Source organism: Diabrotica undecimpunctata, chromosome 1 (assembly GCF_040954645.1).
Source record: "Diabrotica undecimpunctata isolate CICGRU chromosome 1, icDiaUnde3, whole genome shotgun sequence".
NCBI lineage: Eukaryota > Metazoa > Arthropoda > Insecta > Coleoptera > Chrysomelidae > Diabrotica > Diabrotica undecimpunctata.
In genome coordinates this window covers 191,758,866-191,777,214 of record NC_092803.1, presented here as the reverse complement: position 1 = coordinate 191,777,214, position 18,349 = coordinate 191,758,866, and the positions used below count along the sequence as shown (strand labels likewise).

The window sequence follows — 18,349 nt, the reverse complement described above, 5'->3', positions numbered from 1 at the left end:
CGACAGGCCTTCCTTCTCTTCTATTTCTTTTTCGAGCATTGACATTATGAGGATTTCGAATAGCTTGTCAAGTGTATTTAGCAAGCATATTGGCTTAAAAGCACTCGGTTCTTTTATTGTTTTCCCAGGTTTAGGGATGAGGATAAGATTTGCCGCTTTTCATACCGTGGTTAATTTATGTCTTCTAAGGAGGTCGTCTATTATGTTTTTCACCCATTCAGCCGTTTTCAAACGGGTACCTTCACAATCTTTAGTGCCTTTCCTGCTTCCATCATCTCTTCTATTGTGAAGCCATTTGTTGGTGCCTCTCTAGCTATTTTCTTCTGCGGCTGTCCTTTATTTAAAAAGGTGTTTCCTTTTAGTTCTCTTGCTGCAATCTTATCTGCGTCCCTCCAGATGTTATTTTCCAGACTTTCGCATAGTTATTTCCAGCAACTTCCCTTTTAGCTGTTTATTTTTCTGGTTAGTTGTTTCTTTGTAGTCTATCGTCCTCCTTTTCTACTAGTCGGTTCTTTTTTTGTGTTTCTGTGACTTTTTTTCTTAATTCGTTGTAATTTCTTCTTATTACTTCTATGTTATCTGTCCACTAGTATGGGCGGGTTCTCATTCTTCTTTCTCTTTGCCAACATTTCTCGGCTAGCTCCTTAATTTTGGCATATCCAGCTTCAACATTATTTGGGTGTTCTCCATTCTTTGTAATTCTACTTTTAGTTTTTTCTTGTCATTGAATTTGATTTGTCTTCCGTCTCTTGATTTTTTTATGTTTTCCTTTATTTTGTACATGATATATTTATGATATGTGAATATTTCCTCTTCTCCTGTATCCCATTCTTCTACTTTTCTTTTAATTCGAATGTTAGCTTTCCATTATTTAATACGACCAAGTTCATAGCTTGAATTACTTCAACCCATGTGTCTCCCCTTTTATCGTTTGCCTGTGCTCCCCAAAGTATTAACTTTGCATTGGGGTATCCTGCTATTAATAACTTATATTTCCCGGATATTCGGTTCTCTATATCGTCAACGGTGTTTTGATAGTTCCTCGGTGATGTTTGGAGAGATGTACGTCGCCACCAGTACACAGATTCTAAGGTCTAAACTGAATAATCCCTCTTTCCTTTCATCATCATCATCAATTAGCCTATATTTGTCCACTGCTGAACGTAGGCCCCCCGTAAAATTTTCCACCTATTTCTATCTTGAGTTTCTTGCATCCAGTTTGTGGTGATGGGCTTGATATCATCCGTCCATCTAGTCGGTGGTCGTCCTCTGCTTCTATATGCCTCTTGTCTTGGTCGCCATTCCATAATCTTTCTGGTCCATCTATCATCCGTTAATCTGGCAACATGTCCGGCCCAAGTCCATTTAGCCATGGCTATTTTTTCAACTGCATCTGTGACTCCAGTTCTTCTTATTTCTAGGTTTGGTACTTTATCTCTGATGGTAATACCTAATATTGATCTTTCCATAGCGCGTTGTGTAACTCTTATTTTATCTATTGTTCTGTTTGTCAGAGTCGGTGTTTCTGCACCATATGTAAGAACCGGTAAAATGCACTGGTTAAAAACCTTTCCTTCTAAACAAACTGGAATAATAGACTTGAAAATGTTATTCAATCTATCAAAGGCAGTCCATGGGAGACCTATCCTTCTTTGTATTTCAGTTGTCTGATTATCTGGGCCTAAGGGAATCTCATGCCCTAGATATTTGTAAGCTATTACTTGGTCGATGCTATGGCTCTCAATCAGAATTTTACCGCTTTACCTCTTTCCTTTAACATGCCCTTATTTCCAGCTGGCTACATATCATTGCTGGCTGCCAGTTTTTCCAGTTTTTCCAAAACTGGTTTCATTTTGATAAATGATGTCCTTGCCTGTTCGAGTCTAGCACGAATCTCTTGCATGTTATCCCAGTTTTCATTAAACTGTCAACTTAAGTATTTGTAGGATTGAACCCGTTCTAATTGTTGGTCATTCACTTCCAATATGCCCCTGATGTTTTTAGTCTTTGAGACCGCCAACCACTTTTTTTCCTACATTTAGGTTAAGTCCGAAAGCCTAACTTTCAGATTGTCTACAACTACAACGGTATCGTCGATATTAAAGGGTCAATTTTTTGTTTCCAATTCGGTCCTAGTGTAATACACAAATAATATTTTTAGGTGACAAATTTTATATCGTTCGAGCGGGAACGGTGACGGTAACAAAGAAAGGTGAAAACTTTATCCAAACTCACGGGAAAGGTTACTGCTTCGGTGAGCGAGCTCTGTTGGAAGAAACCTGTAGGCAGGCTACTGTGACTGCTAATCCCCCATTGGTGGAATGTCTTACATTATCCAGAAAATCTTTCTTTGAACTAACGGAATATCTTAAAGTTATTCCACCAAAATTGTCCGTAGCAAAGCCTAATATTTATCAGGATATTAAACTGGATGATTTAAAAATTTGTTTTACTTTGGGTAAGTATTGCTTGTATAAATAATTATATTATATTAAATTTTTAAACAAATTAAACTTTGATTTTGAATTTTAGACTTTAACTTTATAGGTTACTGGTCGATACTTCAACCAGTCTAAAACAACAATTTTCACAAAGCGACACTGGTTTAAAATTGCACAATTTGATTAATGAGCATGTTTCCAGTCGGTTACTGGTGTTGTAACCTCGGAAACCTTTTTTGGATGGTGCTAGAAAGGTCACCAATGGAGACACTGTGGACGGCAGCCAGATGGTTGGTGGATAGCGAGTCGTGGGTTCGAAACTAGCTTTTGGAAGCGGGAATGGGTTCAACGGACGAAATAAGTAAAGATAGGACAGGATAAGATATATTAGAAAAGATACAAAAATAAACAAAAAGATAGATGGTTAAAATTACCAAAGATAAGATAGAAAAAGGGCGCCACTTAACTTTTATCAAAATTCTGTTGTTTGACTTCTACATGTCAGTCAAGGGTAGAACAGCTAATTTGAGATATTTCAAGGCTAAAATTTGTTGTTTGTTTTAGGTATAGGTGGATTTGGTCGCATCGAATTGGTCAAACACAATGAAACTAATAAATTGTTCGCCCTAAAATACATGAGTAAGATTGATGTCGTCCGAGACATGCGACAACAACATGCCATTAATGAAAGAAAACAAATCCAATGTTCTTCTCCGTTTATTTTAGATATGTACAAGACATTTAGGGATAATAAATTTGTTTATTACTTACTGGAGGCTTGTCTAGGTAAATATATGTTGCAAATTAGGGTAGATTATTGGAGGTTGGCGCAAAACTTACGAGATATTTTATATAATAATCGATAAGATACAGAGTGTACGGAAAGAATACAATTGAAGAGCTTAATGTGAAACAATGACAAGCCTCAAAAAGGCAAAAGTGAGATATTTGACTTTGAATGTTAAAAATAATATTATAAAATCCAGTAACAACTTTTGTTGTTTTAATTTAGATATGTGGGTGCATGTTGCCCTATGGAACTATATTTATAACAATATTAATAAAATTACTCCAAAGTTGAGATAAAAGCAGTCTTTATTTAAAAAAAAATGTGGCTTGTTACATTATTACATTAATGATAAGTACCCAACATCTTATTTAATCAACCAACTCGGCGACCTCATCAGCAACATCAGGGCTGACATCCTCTTGTAAACTCTTGTAGAATGGATGATACACTGAAGGTATGTAGGGTAATAATGATCTTACATTTTCGAGTTTCTTTTTTGCAATCCGAATGGGCTCAATATACTTCTGTTTTAAAGCAGATACAGTAAGCACATTAGGACGTCCCTTCTTGACAACACTAACGGGGTTGTAGGTACCATTCACAGAATGTTTAACGTAAAATGCTTGTCTGTTATCACTCCTGAACAAAAAGGAAAAAACATTGGAAAAATCCAAAGATTGCTGGTCATCAGTGCGAGTACTCTTTTTAATGTTCTCTAAGAGTGGTTGTACATTGAGGAAATCTTCCTGCTTCATAACAGTTAAGTTGAAGGGCTTCTTTTTATTAGATTCTTTTATAATTTTTTGCCATTCCTCAGGAGAGTACACAAGCGGAGCATACTTTCTATGTCGTTTTTCTATAAGAGCAAAATCCCTGTCGGAGGGAAGGTGAGTGTGTCCGCTGACTAAAAAATGGTGTGTAATAGACTTAAACTTTTGTTCCTTCACTAGCTGGAACCATAAAGACATTAAAAGCCAGTTTTTGTTTTGCCCGAGACAATTATCCGTGAAGAAAACGAGATGCTCTACTTCACCTATCTTTGAGCTTAGAAATTTTATGAGTATTGATGCAATTTTATCACTTCCTCTTTTTGCAATGTTTTCCGTCCAGACAAACATATGACCAGCGTCTTCCGTACAATCATGGATTCCTAGATTATACATCCAGATTTTCCTGCAATAAAATGCAGGACCAGTGGTTAATTTGGGAATCGGTAACGCTTGCTGCAAGTCAAACGATATAATACATGTCCTGTTATCAATTTGTGACTGGGCTGTTTCGCTCTTCAGTAGTTGTTGCATTGCCTGAGCCTTACACTTGTGCAAGTTAAGTCTTGTTGTTAATTCGCTATAATCATTTTTTTCTGATTTTGCTGACTCTATTTGGATATTAATTTCGTCGCATGTCTTGCAAGTATCTGATTTTGGCAGCTTGAATCCAATATTATACTCGGTACAAAATATTTTACGGTAAGTATGCTCCTTCACTGGTTCAATTCCCATTTCTGTACACCAAGGGACATATCGATCCAAATAGAGACTGGCTATACTCATGTTATGATCCAGATAAACTTTATTCATGTTCTTGTGTCGACTGTAGTGACTTTGATACTTTGGAATCGAATGTATGTGGTTTTTAACACTTAGTATTTCAGAATCGGATATTTTGTTCACACGGTTTGTATGCTTTCCTCTGTTGTCTCTTTCTGGCACTAGATTTTCTTCTATCTTCTTGTGAACAATGTTATTTACTCTGCCCTTAGAAGCTTGAAGTCCGTGGATATTTAAAAATTCTGTTTTACAGACACGTGTAGTTTCACCATTAACATTAATGGAGTAGACTGCATTGCTCTTTCTATGCGATTCTTGATGTTTTTTCTTCTTTCGGTAGGACCTTTTCTTCTTAACAATATCTATACATCCGAATAAGTAGCTATTTTGTAACTCCCATGAACCGAGGTTCCAGAATTCGTTAAAAATATTGCTCTCGTGCAATATTTGCAAATAAATTTTTAGTGGCTTGTTATACTATTACTTTAACCGATCATAGCACTAACTCTTTTTGAACTCAGGTGTGGCTTGTCATTGTTTCACATTAAGCTATTCAATTAAATTAATTCATCCATTCAAATTAAATTTTATAAACTATTACTATAGATTTAAAATGAATCACACTATTATTCGCTGAAAAATTAGTGCCCAATAAATTATTTATACTGTTCGGTGTGTTACCGGTATGTTCGGTATGTATGATGATTAGGAAAACAATATTATTTACCGTATACATGGCCTACTTTGCCCAGCATATTTCAGTTTTATTTCAATATTTCTTTTCTTAGCACATATAAATAAATACAAAAATTATTTTGAGAACTCGCGAGATATTAACAGAAAATTCACTTATCATTTTTTATCACAATCTTTGAAACATAATATGACTACTTTGATAATACGTTTTGAATTTTATTTTTGAATAAAAACTAGAACAAAAAAGCTCTATTTTTCTGAGTTTTTTATAAAAAAAACTTTTATTACAAAAATACAAGAAAAATTAGTACACTTTTATAAAAAAAAACATAAGAAAAGTTATAACTGAAAACAACTTAAATTTTCTTTAAAAGAAAAATATCCTCCTCTAGTTTTGAACGGTTCCTTTAATATTTTTCTAATGTCTTCAAAATTTCTATTATAATCCCGATGAAATGTTTAACGGTTTTTTTTCTAGGAAATTGGACCACCACAAAAGTACCAATTTTTAGATTATTTCCATCTACGATGGAAATACTTTCCATTCGATGTTGCTATCAGATTCTATATTTTCAACCACTTCATCCTGCCCTCTTTCATGTGATTCATTTGCCTTCTCACCCTTATCATCTTCACTGTCATTCATCTCTATCTTCATTTTTTTCTGCTAAATTTTCGTCGTCATTCATCTCCAGCTATATTTCTCCTTCTAAATCCTCGTTCCCACTTCCCTCTTGAGTCTAATTAAATTCTTTAAATTGAACTGATTCACCGGGTTCAGTATTAAGCAACTTTTTTTTTCCTTTTTTAATGGTACCTCCTTTGTTTTTTTGTTATAAAAAATTTAATAATGCATTATCAATTTCAGAACTTACTCTTTTCGCAAATCTCTCCTTCGGCATCTTTTTTAGCACTTTATGTGGGTTAATTCCAGTTGCGCGAAATGAACTTTGAAAATTTTTTTGAAAGTTTGGTTCTATCGCATCGATTAGTTTTATTAGCAATTGAGGAAAGATGGTTTTTTCAACTGAATTTAAGTTAGGTTGACTAGTTTTTAAATCAGTAAGGATGTTTTTTCAGGTCTTTTTAAAGGCCGAAAAAATCCACATCATGTGGTTGTGTAAGCCCTGTAGAACTAGGTGGCAGAAATACAAACCTTATATTTGCCCTTTGACAAGCCTCTATTATCTCAATATTCAGATGTGAGGACAAGTTGTCCCCAATCAAAACCTTGGTGCTGTTATCCCGTGTTGACCACGGTAAAACAACTTTAAAAAATCAGTCTTGGAAAGTTAGTACATCAAACCATCCAGATTTTGTTCTGTTATACAATGTATGAGGGGAGCCACCCATTATTCATCTATCATATAATCTTTCAGCTTTATAAATGACATACAGTGGAAGGCGTTCTCCTGTTGCGGTAGCTGCGAACATTAGAGACCCTGCGCTTTTAGTGGCATTCATGTATCTTTCCGGGTATTTTGTCCCTCGTCGAAATACACATTTTTGGGTACCAGGGTCATCTGACAAATTTGTTTCATCATAATTTAGGATATTTTAAGGTTCGATGTTTTCAAGTGTTATTTTTAAATTACTAAAATATCCCTCTATGATTTCTTCGGTGTGGGCTGCCCCTGATCGTTTAACGTTTTGGCAGTGTCTATGAGTTAAAATGTGCTTATGCTGTGACAAAAAAGCCTTGATCCAGTCACAACTAGGAAGGTTGTTGTGAGAGAAATAAACAACTTGAGTTCCTCTGACATCTATATATTGTTTGACAAGTATTCTAATGTCTGGGCTTGTTAAAAGAGCACCATATTCTGCACTTGCTATAATAACATCCACTAAATGACGTTCTTCTATTTTAGTGAGTGCAAGGAGATGGCCAATGGAGTAAATATCCGTTCGTTTAATTTTGTTCAGTATGGTTCTGCGTGGCACCTTAAAACGTTTCTCTGCCTGACGGGAACTTAAACCCTCTCTCACTGCTCGTTCAAGCATGGTTTCAGAGTAGTTTACACACTGCCTTGCTCCGAATTTTTTTTTTGCTTTTTCTTGGCATTTTGATTAGTCCTTGAAAGAAAAAAATAATTAAGTAAATACTGACATGCTGTTTTACGTAAAAATTAAAACTTTATGGTGTTAAAAACTCAAAAGCTTTCTTCAGTTTCCTTTTAAATGCCTCTAAAAAACATTTTATATAAAAACACAAAACAAAAATTAGAGACAAATGTCAGGACAGCATTGCCCACTTGGATTTAGTTTTATAAAGAAAAAAAAATGTGATTCTTTTCCAACACAAATTCAGTTAAGACAATACTAAATACCTAAGACGTACAAACAAAAATTTAGTCAATATTCCTACTATTGTATACCCAGTAGTGCTTAGCTTTTAACCTAAAAAAACTACAAAAAACGTTTTTAAGTTCAAATTTATTACCTTACTAATTATTATAAACTATTTACCAGTACCAGCGTTACACTTCAGTCAGGCAGGTTAGATCACACTGGCCTTAATTTCTGCATGTTTTTTACTGCGCGCGTAAACGTATGTGGTACTTTGCTATGTTGCCTTTTTTACAAATATATATATATATATATATATATATATATATATATATATATATATTTATACCTTTACAGTGGGCAAAGTTGAACCCACTGGGCAAATTAGACCATGTTTACTGTACCACTTTTGCATTCTCCATATATCTAATTCTGCTCTGTTTTAGCTGGAGATCTATGGCACATTCTTTATAAAGAAATCCCTGATAAAAGATTCAAAGAAAAAGAAGCCAAATTTATAGTCGGCTGTGTTTTAGAAGCTATCGAATACTTGCATTCGAACGAAATTATATTTAGGGATCTGAAGCCAGAAAACGTGTTATTAACGTCTAACGGATATTTTAAACTGACAGATTTTGGATATGCCAAAAAATTACCCAGATTTGAAAAGACTTTTACTTTTGCTGGTAAGTTATCTACAGATAAGTTTTTATATTTCAGACATTTCTATTTCGAGACATATCTCCACCGACAATACTGTTATGTTGGCGACTCACGAATATTGAGGAGAAGCTTCTAAAATATAACGAAAAATTACTTAGTTTCACTTTTTCATATAAAAATGAGTGCACGCCATTTCAGATTTACGACGTCAGATCCCCACAGCGTTGCCAAAACATCAGAATAGTTAATAAGTGAGGACATTTTAAAATATCAACTGTTTAAGAATACAATACTATTCAATTGGATTTTTAAAATGTAGTATATATATATATATATATATATATATATATATATATATATATATATATATATATTGTTATGATGTGTTGTTTGTTTGAATGATGAGCAATAAGTATTTTTAATAATATAGGGTTTTTATCGCGGTTCTCAAAGAATTAGTTTGTAAGTACATTTTTTAAATTATCTTTATTATAACTATTATGAAACACACACACATATATATATATATATATATATATATATATATATATAACCTAGCCAATGTAAATTTAAAATAAACTATCTTTAAATTGATATTCTTATAAAACTAATTAAATTTTATAGACAATGTAAAATTTAAACAAACTATCTTCAAAATTGAAACTGGTATGACACTAACTAAATTATATTAACAAAATTTCGTACCTTTCTTTCACTGAATGCCTAAATGAACTGTTTTCCACTATATAGATTCTAATCACCACTGAATGTCTTCGTACTTCGGTTATCCTTGTTTTTGTGAAATTACTTTTTCCAATTATCAGCTTCTACCAATTTAAGATATATTTTTCTTCACCAGCATTTATAAACCACCAAGCAAACCAGCAAACAGCATTTATATTTATTCTTCTTTTCAATATACCAATATCCAATTATTATAAGTTGATTTATACTAATCTCCAATCATAATATAATCTTAATTCCTTCCAATATCCATCCAATATTCTTCTAATATACTTTTATAATCTTCAATAATTATTTGTGTATAATTATAAATGTGCATTAAAATATATGCATAATTTTTAATCTTCATTTAATTCACTATATTAAACAATTGGACTATTTGTAACTGACTGACTCCAACCAACTTTCATATTTCTTACTAAACTTTCTGACTATAACTTTCTGACTGACTTACTAAAACTAAAACTGTCATCTTGAATCCAAATCACGGGTATTTATATCTTTTTGGATGTTCTAGAACCATCTGGTAAGAGATCATGTTCGATTTAGTTCTATTTCTTCTATATGGATGTTCTCGAAAAAAGTATCTGTTCGATCCACCGACATAATCATTATTCCAGAATGTTCCAACATAAACAAAGGTCAAATTCTGCATTCTGGAGAATTCGTTAATGTTCTATTGATAATTTTGTTGACATTTAGGCTTTTCAGATCAGAATAAACATTTAAATTAGTAACTATATATAAATTAAACATTTTAAACTAACATTATTATTACAACCCCACTTTATATTCCTAATTATTTAAAATGTCACTTGGAGAGTATGTATATCTGTCTATCATTCACATGTATAGTTGGTTGCCTAGTCACATGGCTCACTTAAATATATCTACCACATTATAATTACAACTTTTTACAATTATTATATGCTAATTTCTTAAAAATGCCCTCACATAAATAATTTTTATAAATTCTCTAGTATATAACTTCTTAAAATAACCAAATACTTGTTATATCTAAAATTATCTAGTATATAACTTATAAATTAATTTTTTTAAACAATATCATTTCAACATATATATATATATATATATATATATATATATACGCAGACGAAAATGCGGACTTTACTTCAGCTAGTGTAGACCCTGGTATTTCAGGTTCAGCTGACTGGTACTGTCTTTGTTGCGCTGTATTTAGGAGTTGCTCAAAATACTTTCTCCATTGGCGGCTTATCTCCTCGTCCGTCGTCTGTGAGCAATTGTCCTGCATCGTGTTTTATAAATCTTGGACTGTTGGTCGTGTTGCCCTTCACTTTTTTTAGGTCCTTATAAAACTGTCTAGACTGACCGATTCTATGTTCCTTCTCCAGTTGCTGTATTCACGCTTCTAGGTACTGTTTCTTTTTTCTTCTCAAAAGTCTTCTCGTTTGAGTCCTTACTCTGTTGCAGTCTTCCCTGTTCTCATCTATTTCGCGTGTTAGTAACTCTAGCCTCTTGATTGCTTTCTGATGCAAGCTTTGTTCGCACTCCTGGTCAAACCACTGGTTTTTCTTCTTGTTATTCCTTTCTTTTCCTATAGTTTCCGCTGCGGCACTTTGGGTGCCTGATATTGGCATTCATTATCAGGCAAATCGAGCCTTGAAATGTCCCATCTGTTTCCTTGTTGGCGTTACATTGGCTGTCTCGTCTTTAGCCTTGTTCTCATTTTTGTTCTGACCAGGAAGTGGTCAGAGTCACTTTTTGCTCCCCTCAGACTGTGTGCGCTGATGATATTGCTAGAATGTCTTCCATCGATAAGCACATGGTCTACCTGGTTTCGTGTGATTCCGTCATTTGACACCCAGGTTACTTATGTATATCTTTTCTTTGGAATTGTGTAGTTTTTACTACCATATTGTTGGCTACAGCGAATTCTGCCAGTCTTCATCCATTATCATTAGTGTTATCATGTAAGCTATGTGTGTCGATCACCGCTCTAAGATGGTCCTCTTTACCTAGTTTGGTATTGAAGTTTCCCAGTATGATTTTGACGTCGCCTCTGGATGCCGTTGTGTACTGTTGTTCTAAAATTTCATAAAATTCCTCCTTGTCATCTTCATTTGCTTCTTACGTTGGTGCGTGGATTGAGAGGAGGGTTAGATTAAACCATTTTCCCTTGAGTTTTAGAGAGCACATGCGCTTGTTGATTGGTTTGAAATCAGTTATGACAGACTTGAGTTTTCCGTTAACTACAAACCCACATCCAAATTCGTGCCTTTCTTCTTCTCCTGACCAGAAAACCAGGGAATTTTCCATTTGCAGGCTTGCCGATCCTGTCCATCTTATTTCCTGAATCGTTGTTACGTCCATCTTATATTTTTGAAGCTGTTTTATGGCATGTGTTACAATTCTGGGCCTGAACCAGCGTAACACGGTCCTTGTGCCTAAGAGAATGTCCTTAGTTCGTAGCTTGGGTCTAATCCGTGTTCCATGTCTATTCCGAAGCAATAGTATTCGATTCGTATCTTTCTTTTTCCATGTACGGATTGCTGGTCCATAGCATAAAAGCCTCCAAAAAAGAGGCAACACTATAAACAAGTTTGCCAAACACTGAACTGTCATCGAAATTTGAAATATGTCCGTATCAGTGGAGTACGATGAAAAATCGAGCACTTCCTTATGGGTGTCGTATTATCAGCTGTGTTAGGGAAATTTGATGGTGCTGATGATTTGATGGGTTTGAACTCTAAGGTTGATGTTCTGGAAATTTTAAATACAAGTGACGTCACTTTATAGAAATCGTGACGTGCAACGTTTTTACTTTGAAAAATAGTATATAAGTATATTAGAAAATAAATCTGTTAAAATTTATATAAAAATCTCTAATCCTTCTTTTAGGAACCATTGAATATGTAGCTCCAGAAGTGGCATCTAAAAAATCATATGATAGAGCAGTAGACATATGGACAATTGGAATTTTTACTTTCGAAATGCTCTGTGGAAAAACACCATTCGCTGGTTCAAGAGAGAGCTCAATCTTCAAAAAAATTTTAGACGGCATCGAAAAAATTAATTTTCCAAATTTTGTACCAGCGGCAGCCAAAGATTTAGTTCTTAAACTTTGTCGCCGTAATCCACAAAATAGATTAGGTAAGCCAATGAACGTTTCATACCTTTTTTGATATACTGGCCACGCGTTTCACATCCAATGTCCTTCGGATATATTTGTTTCTGAGATGGAAAACAAACATTTTTTGGATTTGGTTTCAAATAGTTGTCATGTAATTATAGGGCTTAATCCTCGAGAGCATTTGTTAATATTTCCTCCTCGGCCTCATAAAAGATTCTTCCCTGGACTGCCACAACTGTATTATCAAAGTAAATAAATTGTTTTGTTTGTTGGTTTATGGGATGGTCGTTAGTGTATATGTTGCGTAGAAACGGCGCAAGTATGCTGCCCTAAGAGACGCTATTTTTTGGCGCCTCTGTTGACTGCTCTTGTACTGAAGCGTTACGTAGAAGAAGAGAGAAGAGAAAGCATTCAACCAACCTTGTTGAGTCCAACCCCCACCAGTATCTCTTGCGGTTTCGTAGAGTTTTACCAGCGGCCATTAATGTTTTAATTTTCCATTTTACAGTTAACAGTGCCTAATAAAAATAAAGGTATAAACAATTTAATTTATTACAAATAATTTCTTTATGTGAAATTCTTTGTAGGATTGCTGTTGCTGTTACGAGATTTGTTACGCGAAAACAGTTTCCCCTTATTTTTCCAAGATGAGGGCCGGGAGACCAGGATAGCGACCCCACAAACTTGTCCAATTACAATTGTGTCCTCTGCAAAACATTCATATTTAAATGCCTTGTTTCTTTCTTGAAATAATTTTTTTTCTATCCTCTTTTATCACCTCGCCCAATATTAAATTAAATATTGGACTTTAAATTTATTTTATTTTGTTTAGGTTTGATCTGAAACTCAATTAATTATATTATTATTTAATGAGGTCGTACAGTTTCTCACCACAAGTTACAGAGACGATTTAACCAATGATGAATAACATCGAACACCAAGGTTTCATCTCTTGCCGTACTGCTCTTCCATGCGCAGACACGCTTTCAATACCCTTAACGTTAATTATGCAAACTTTTTTCATCCAGAAGTACTTACCCCCTAGTAGGAAATTAGCATCCGTCACCCCTATTTTTAAAAAAGGCAACAAACTCAACCCCAACAATCATCGTCCCATTAGCTTGCTGCCAGTAGTTGTCAAAGTCATGAAAGCCATTATTTCCGAGGAGATGACCAAATTACTTCTCCAGGAACATGTTATTCCAACATAACAACATGGATTTGTCTCTTGTCTCTGGTCGCTCGACTCTAACCAATCCCCTACATTGTGTTAACGACTGGACGCCATCCCTCAACAGTTCGCAGCCGGTCGACCTTGTTTATCTACATTTCTCTAAAGCCTTTGACCGTGTACCTTCTACATAAGTTAGAACATTTCGGAGTTCGCGGTACTTTACTTCGTTGGATAGATGATTTCCTGACAGATCGACATTACAAAGTTAGAATTGGTGAATCTTTCTCACAGGACAGGTTACTGGAAAGTGGAGTGTCTTAGGGTTCTGTCTTTCAACCTCTGCTTTTTACGGTTTATACCAGCGATGTTCCTTATTATGTTTTAAGTAAAATATCACTCTACGCTGATTACACAAAAATATATGCCAATCCAATTACAAACCAGCTAACCCTCCAAAAGGACTTGGACTCTATTTTAACGGTGCTCCCAGTAGTTACTATCCTTAAATGCGAAAAAATGTATAGTGCTTCGAATTGGGAAAAATAACACAGTTGTATCGTACTTTCTTAACTGGCAGCCATTAGATTCTGTGTTTTCGTATAACGACCTTGGTGTTATCGTAAACAGCAGCCTAACTTGGTCCGACCATATATTACCTCTGTTTGTAAACGTACGAACTCCAGACTGTATCTTATTCGGTGTTTTTCGAGAGTTTCAATGCAATTACATATTCTGTAAACTCACTTTTTACGTAAGACCCATATTTGAATACGCTGGACCAACGTGGTATCCTGATTTGGTACGAGACAAAACTTTATTGAAAAACGTTCAAAGAAAAGCCCCTCGAATTTCTTTTGGGCCGAGAAGACCTTCTTATGCAGAAAGACTTAGTAGAGAATGTAGAATGTAGAAAATGGGGCGGCCAATAGAGCCTGATACACTGCGACCTTTGCAGATCTATTGTGTTTCCCCCTTATTTTAAAGCACTTCATCCAGCTTGGTCCTCTTAATGAGACTCAACAGCCTTGATAGTGGCCTTTTCATGTAGCCTGGTGCTTCCGGTTTTTCCTCTCCGAGTTCTAGAAACCGCATTCGTTCGAGACCTTCGCAATGGCACAGAACGTGTAGAGCGGTTTCCTCTTCTTCCAGACAGAAACGACAGGTGTCCTCTTCTGTCAGGCCTATGAGACTCAAGTGTTTATTGAGTCTACAGTGCCCAGTGAACAGACCCACTATCATTCTGACAGTCCTGCGTCTGTGCGAAAGTAAGTCTGCTGTAAATTTAGCCGAATGTCCTTTGATGAACCTTTTGGCCTGCCTCTGCCCTGGTGAGTTGCTCCACCACTCAAGAGACTTCTGTTGCACCCATTTGTGTATGGCTGCCCTTTTTATCGTATTTGCGATTCCAAAGAAGGGTTCCGGACCAACCAGTGGCGTAGATGCGCCTTCTCGGGCCAATTCATCGGCCTTCTCGTTGCCACGATGACCCTTATGTCCCGGCACCCAGGCAAGTGTCAACCTGTTTTGACTTCCCACCTGAGAGAGGACATCCAAACAGTTCCATACTAGCCATGAATCGACCTGTACCGAACTGAGAGCCTTTAGAGCCGCTTGACTATCCGAATAGATAACGATGGAGTCGTTATCTACATTTCGGCCGATTAGTTCCATAGCGCACCTGTGTATAGTAGCTAATTCGGCTTGAAATACGGTCGCGTATGTTCCTAGACATACCCGGACTTCCGTCCTTGGTTTTATGCCATATATTCCAGCCCCCGTACCTGTTTCCGTTTTGGAGCCGTCCGTATACCATATTGAGTTTGCTGTTAGCGGCGGACCAGTTTCCCAGTCCTCTCTTTTTGGTATTGTAATTTGAAAATTTTTGTTAAAACTATACCTCGTAACCATTCGATCTACAGGCATTCCTAGAACGGGGTCTGCCTTTATGTCCTGGTATAGCCTTAAGTTATCAGCTCCCTGCATCATACTTATTGGAGCTTGGCCTTGGATCAACCGATGTACTGTTGATCTGGCTTCACTCTGTATGTATATATGCAGAGGTGGTAGGTTTAGCAGAACTTCTAGCGCGTCCGTTGGGGCTGTTCTCATGGCTCCTGTAACACTCAAGCATGCAAGCCTTTGTGTGCTACTGAGCAATCGAATCGCCCCGGACTGTTGCGTTTTGTTCCACCACGCCACTGAACCATAAGTTATCATGGGCCTTATAACCCTTATGTATAACCAGAGGTTCATTTTAGGATTTAACCCCCAATTCTTACCACACATTCGTCTACATGTGTTCAGGGCCATAGTGACCTTCTGTGTGACTTTCTGAATGTGTGCATTCCATGTCAGCCTCTGGTCGAATATTACACCTAAGTACTTGGCCTGACTTGTGAATGGGATTTCTACTCCCTTGAGCACTAGTGGCTGTAAGCCTTGCAGTGCTCTTTTTCTGGTGAAGGGAACAACAGATGTTTTTTTAGGGTTAACCTTCAGGCCTTCTTCTTCACACCAGCTGTCCACCATCCTCAGATCGACTTGAAGTCTCTCCGAAAGTATTTTGGTAAAGCGTCCTCGGACTACAATTACCAAATCGTCCGCATAACCCAGACAGTAAAAACCCTCCCTGGCTCCCCATCTAAAAAGACTTAGTATGGCTAACCTAACTTCTTTTGAACTTCGCCGACAACGCGGAGACAATTACAACATTTAAAATATTAAAATTCAATTTTGGAAATATTAAAATTCAATTTTGGAAATCTCGATGACATATTTACTATAAATCAGAAGTAATCAGTTTAAACTAAAAAAGAAAACTTTTCTACAAGATCAAGACAGAACTTTCTACCAAATAGAGTTTTTGAGTGCCGGAATAACCTTAATGATAACATTTTGTCTGCTCTCTGTACCAACTCGTTCAAAAACAGACTTGACTATTTTATATTATAGTTAAAATATTGTTTTTCTTTGAAACCAAAAATTTTAATTTTGTTATTTTTTTTTGTAATTTTGTAATTTACTAGTAGGTTAATAATGAAATTTCTTTGTTTTTGGGCATAATAGTGACTTGTCCCTCTGCCCTTGCTTATGTATAATAATAATTTTAATTTTAAACTTCTACATTAGCCTTTTTGATTTCCGGTCAAAGTTTGAAACATCGATCCATTAGATCACTCACAGTGAAGATTCCAGTAAGTTAGATTCGTTTGCTTGTTCAGCTATCTCTTTGAGAACTTACTTAATTCTCATACATAAATAAACTCATCATATCCATTATTATCATCAATATGTATTTATTATTTAAGGTATGGATGAAGGAATAGCCAAGATAAAATCTCATAGATGGTTTAACGGATTTAACTGGAGCAAGCTTCAAAATCTCGAAATGGTGTCTCCTTTTATGGCAAGAGCAAAAAAAAATAGAAATCCAGATATGTTTACACCTGATAAAAATATTCCCGAAGATGAGTTATCTGGTTGGGATGAAGAATTTCAATAAATTATTAGCATTAATATTTATAATTAATAAAAAATAGACAAAACTATTCAATGAGTTTTCTTTCTTTAGATAACTAAAGATTGTTCCATATAAGTTGTAATATAATTGCATATTCGTCCTTATCCGCTTTTGGGGCGTAGACTTGTATAATATTTAGGGTATTGTGTTTAAGTTTCCCTTGCATAAATAATACTTGGTCTGAAAGGGGAGTGTAGTTAAGAATGTAATCTTTTAATTTATTAAGTACCGTCGAACGGGGTAAAACCAATCACATGGAGTTAAACCGATCGCTAAGAGTTTTTTGCCTAATATTTTCAGGATTATTAGTATATGTGAATTTACCGCCAAACAAGCGTTCGTATCTGTCCGAGGATATGCCAGTCGCCATCATGGTACAATGAATACACAAGGTATGATACATAATGTTCCAAAATCGGTTCGCTTTCACGCATGACGTAGTCAAGATCGCTTATTCCCGCAACATTTGAATGTAGTTGTATAGGAAAGACTTTTAATTTTAAGTTTTTTTATATAATTTGGCTAATTTAATTATAGTAATTATAAAGAGATGATAAAATTATGTTATTATAATATTTATCCTTTATAAAACATTATATATCCTTTATAAGACAAGTTTTAATTATCTTTTATTACACGTAGGTACAGGTTAATTAACTTATACTCCAGAGTTCGATATTTTAGATGTTTAAAAAGATACAGAAAAGTGGTAATGGAGGTACACAAAATTTGTACGTATATATACCTACTGAACTAAACACAAAATCATAATAAATAATGACAAAGTCAACTTTATTTATATCGAATGAGCTAGCTGGCCATCGAATATGAGTGTAGTGAGGGCACACAATATTGCACAACATTTAAAATGACATTTTTGTAATATTCACACATAAAATTATCTTGGTATTTTTTAAAATAATGTTAACATTGTATATTTTAATAATGATAACATGATTTAACAAAGAAAAATATGTTATTTTGGAAGATGCTAAATTGATTTCCTCCGAAACAGTTCTTATTGCAAATTGCATAGCAGGCTGAAGCTAGTTTCTTACTTAACAAATCGATATGAAAAAACCATTTAAGGTTTCATGACTAATAATTAATAAAAATAAAGATTTAGACTTACATCGTTGACCTAGAAGTAGTAAGAAGCTGCTCAACATACTTTTTGGACTCTCTGTGTTCGCCTCCTTGTACGCGTTTCTTTTGGTTGGTTAAAAGGGTAGCCGATGTTGATTTAGGCAAATAAAGACTAGGTACTGCCTCAGGTTTGAGTTTTAGACCCTTTTTAGAAACGTAATTTAAAAGTTCCTGTTGTAGATTTCTTTGGTAATCTTCAGTTTTAAAATGTGTATAACAAATTCTTG

The 18,349-nt window shown here is 35.2% G+C and overlaps 1 protein-coding gene across 2 annotated transcripts in view; it reads left to right on the top strand.

The window, feature by feature from the left end:
* The window catches only part of LOC140441853 (cGMP-dependent protein kinase, isozyme 1-like), a 29,612-nt gene extending 12,608 nt beyond the window's left edge, over window positions 1-17,004 (top strand). The window contains exons 4-8 of one of the 2 annotated variants that reach the window (XM_072532808.1): window positions 2,162-2,458; window positions 3,006-3,227; window positions 8,210-8,449; window positions 12,051-12,302; window positions 16,765-17,004. In XM_072532808.1, coding sequence (XP_072388909.1) covers window positions 2,162-2,458; window positions 3,006-3,227; window positions 8,210-8,449; window positions 12,051-12,302; window positions 16,765-16,958 — 1,205 coding nt within the window. In that variant the 3' untranslated portion in view covers window positions 16,959-17,004. The remainder of the gene's footprint in view (window positions 1-2,161; window positions 2,459-3,005; window positions 3,228-8,209; window positions 8,450-12,050; window positions 12,303-16,764) is intronic. The other variant, XM_072532814.1, reaches the window with a different exon arrangement.
* The last annotated feature ends 1,345 nt before the right edge of the window (window positions 17,005-18,349 follow it).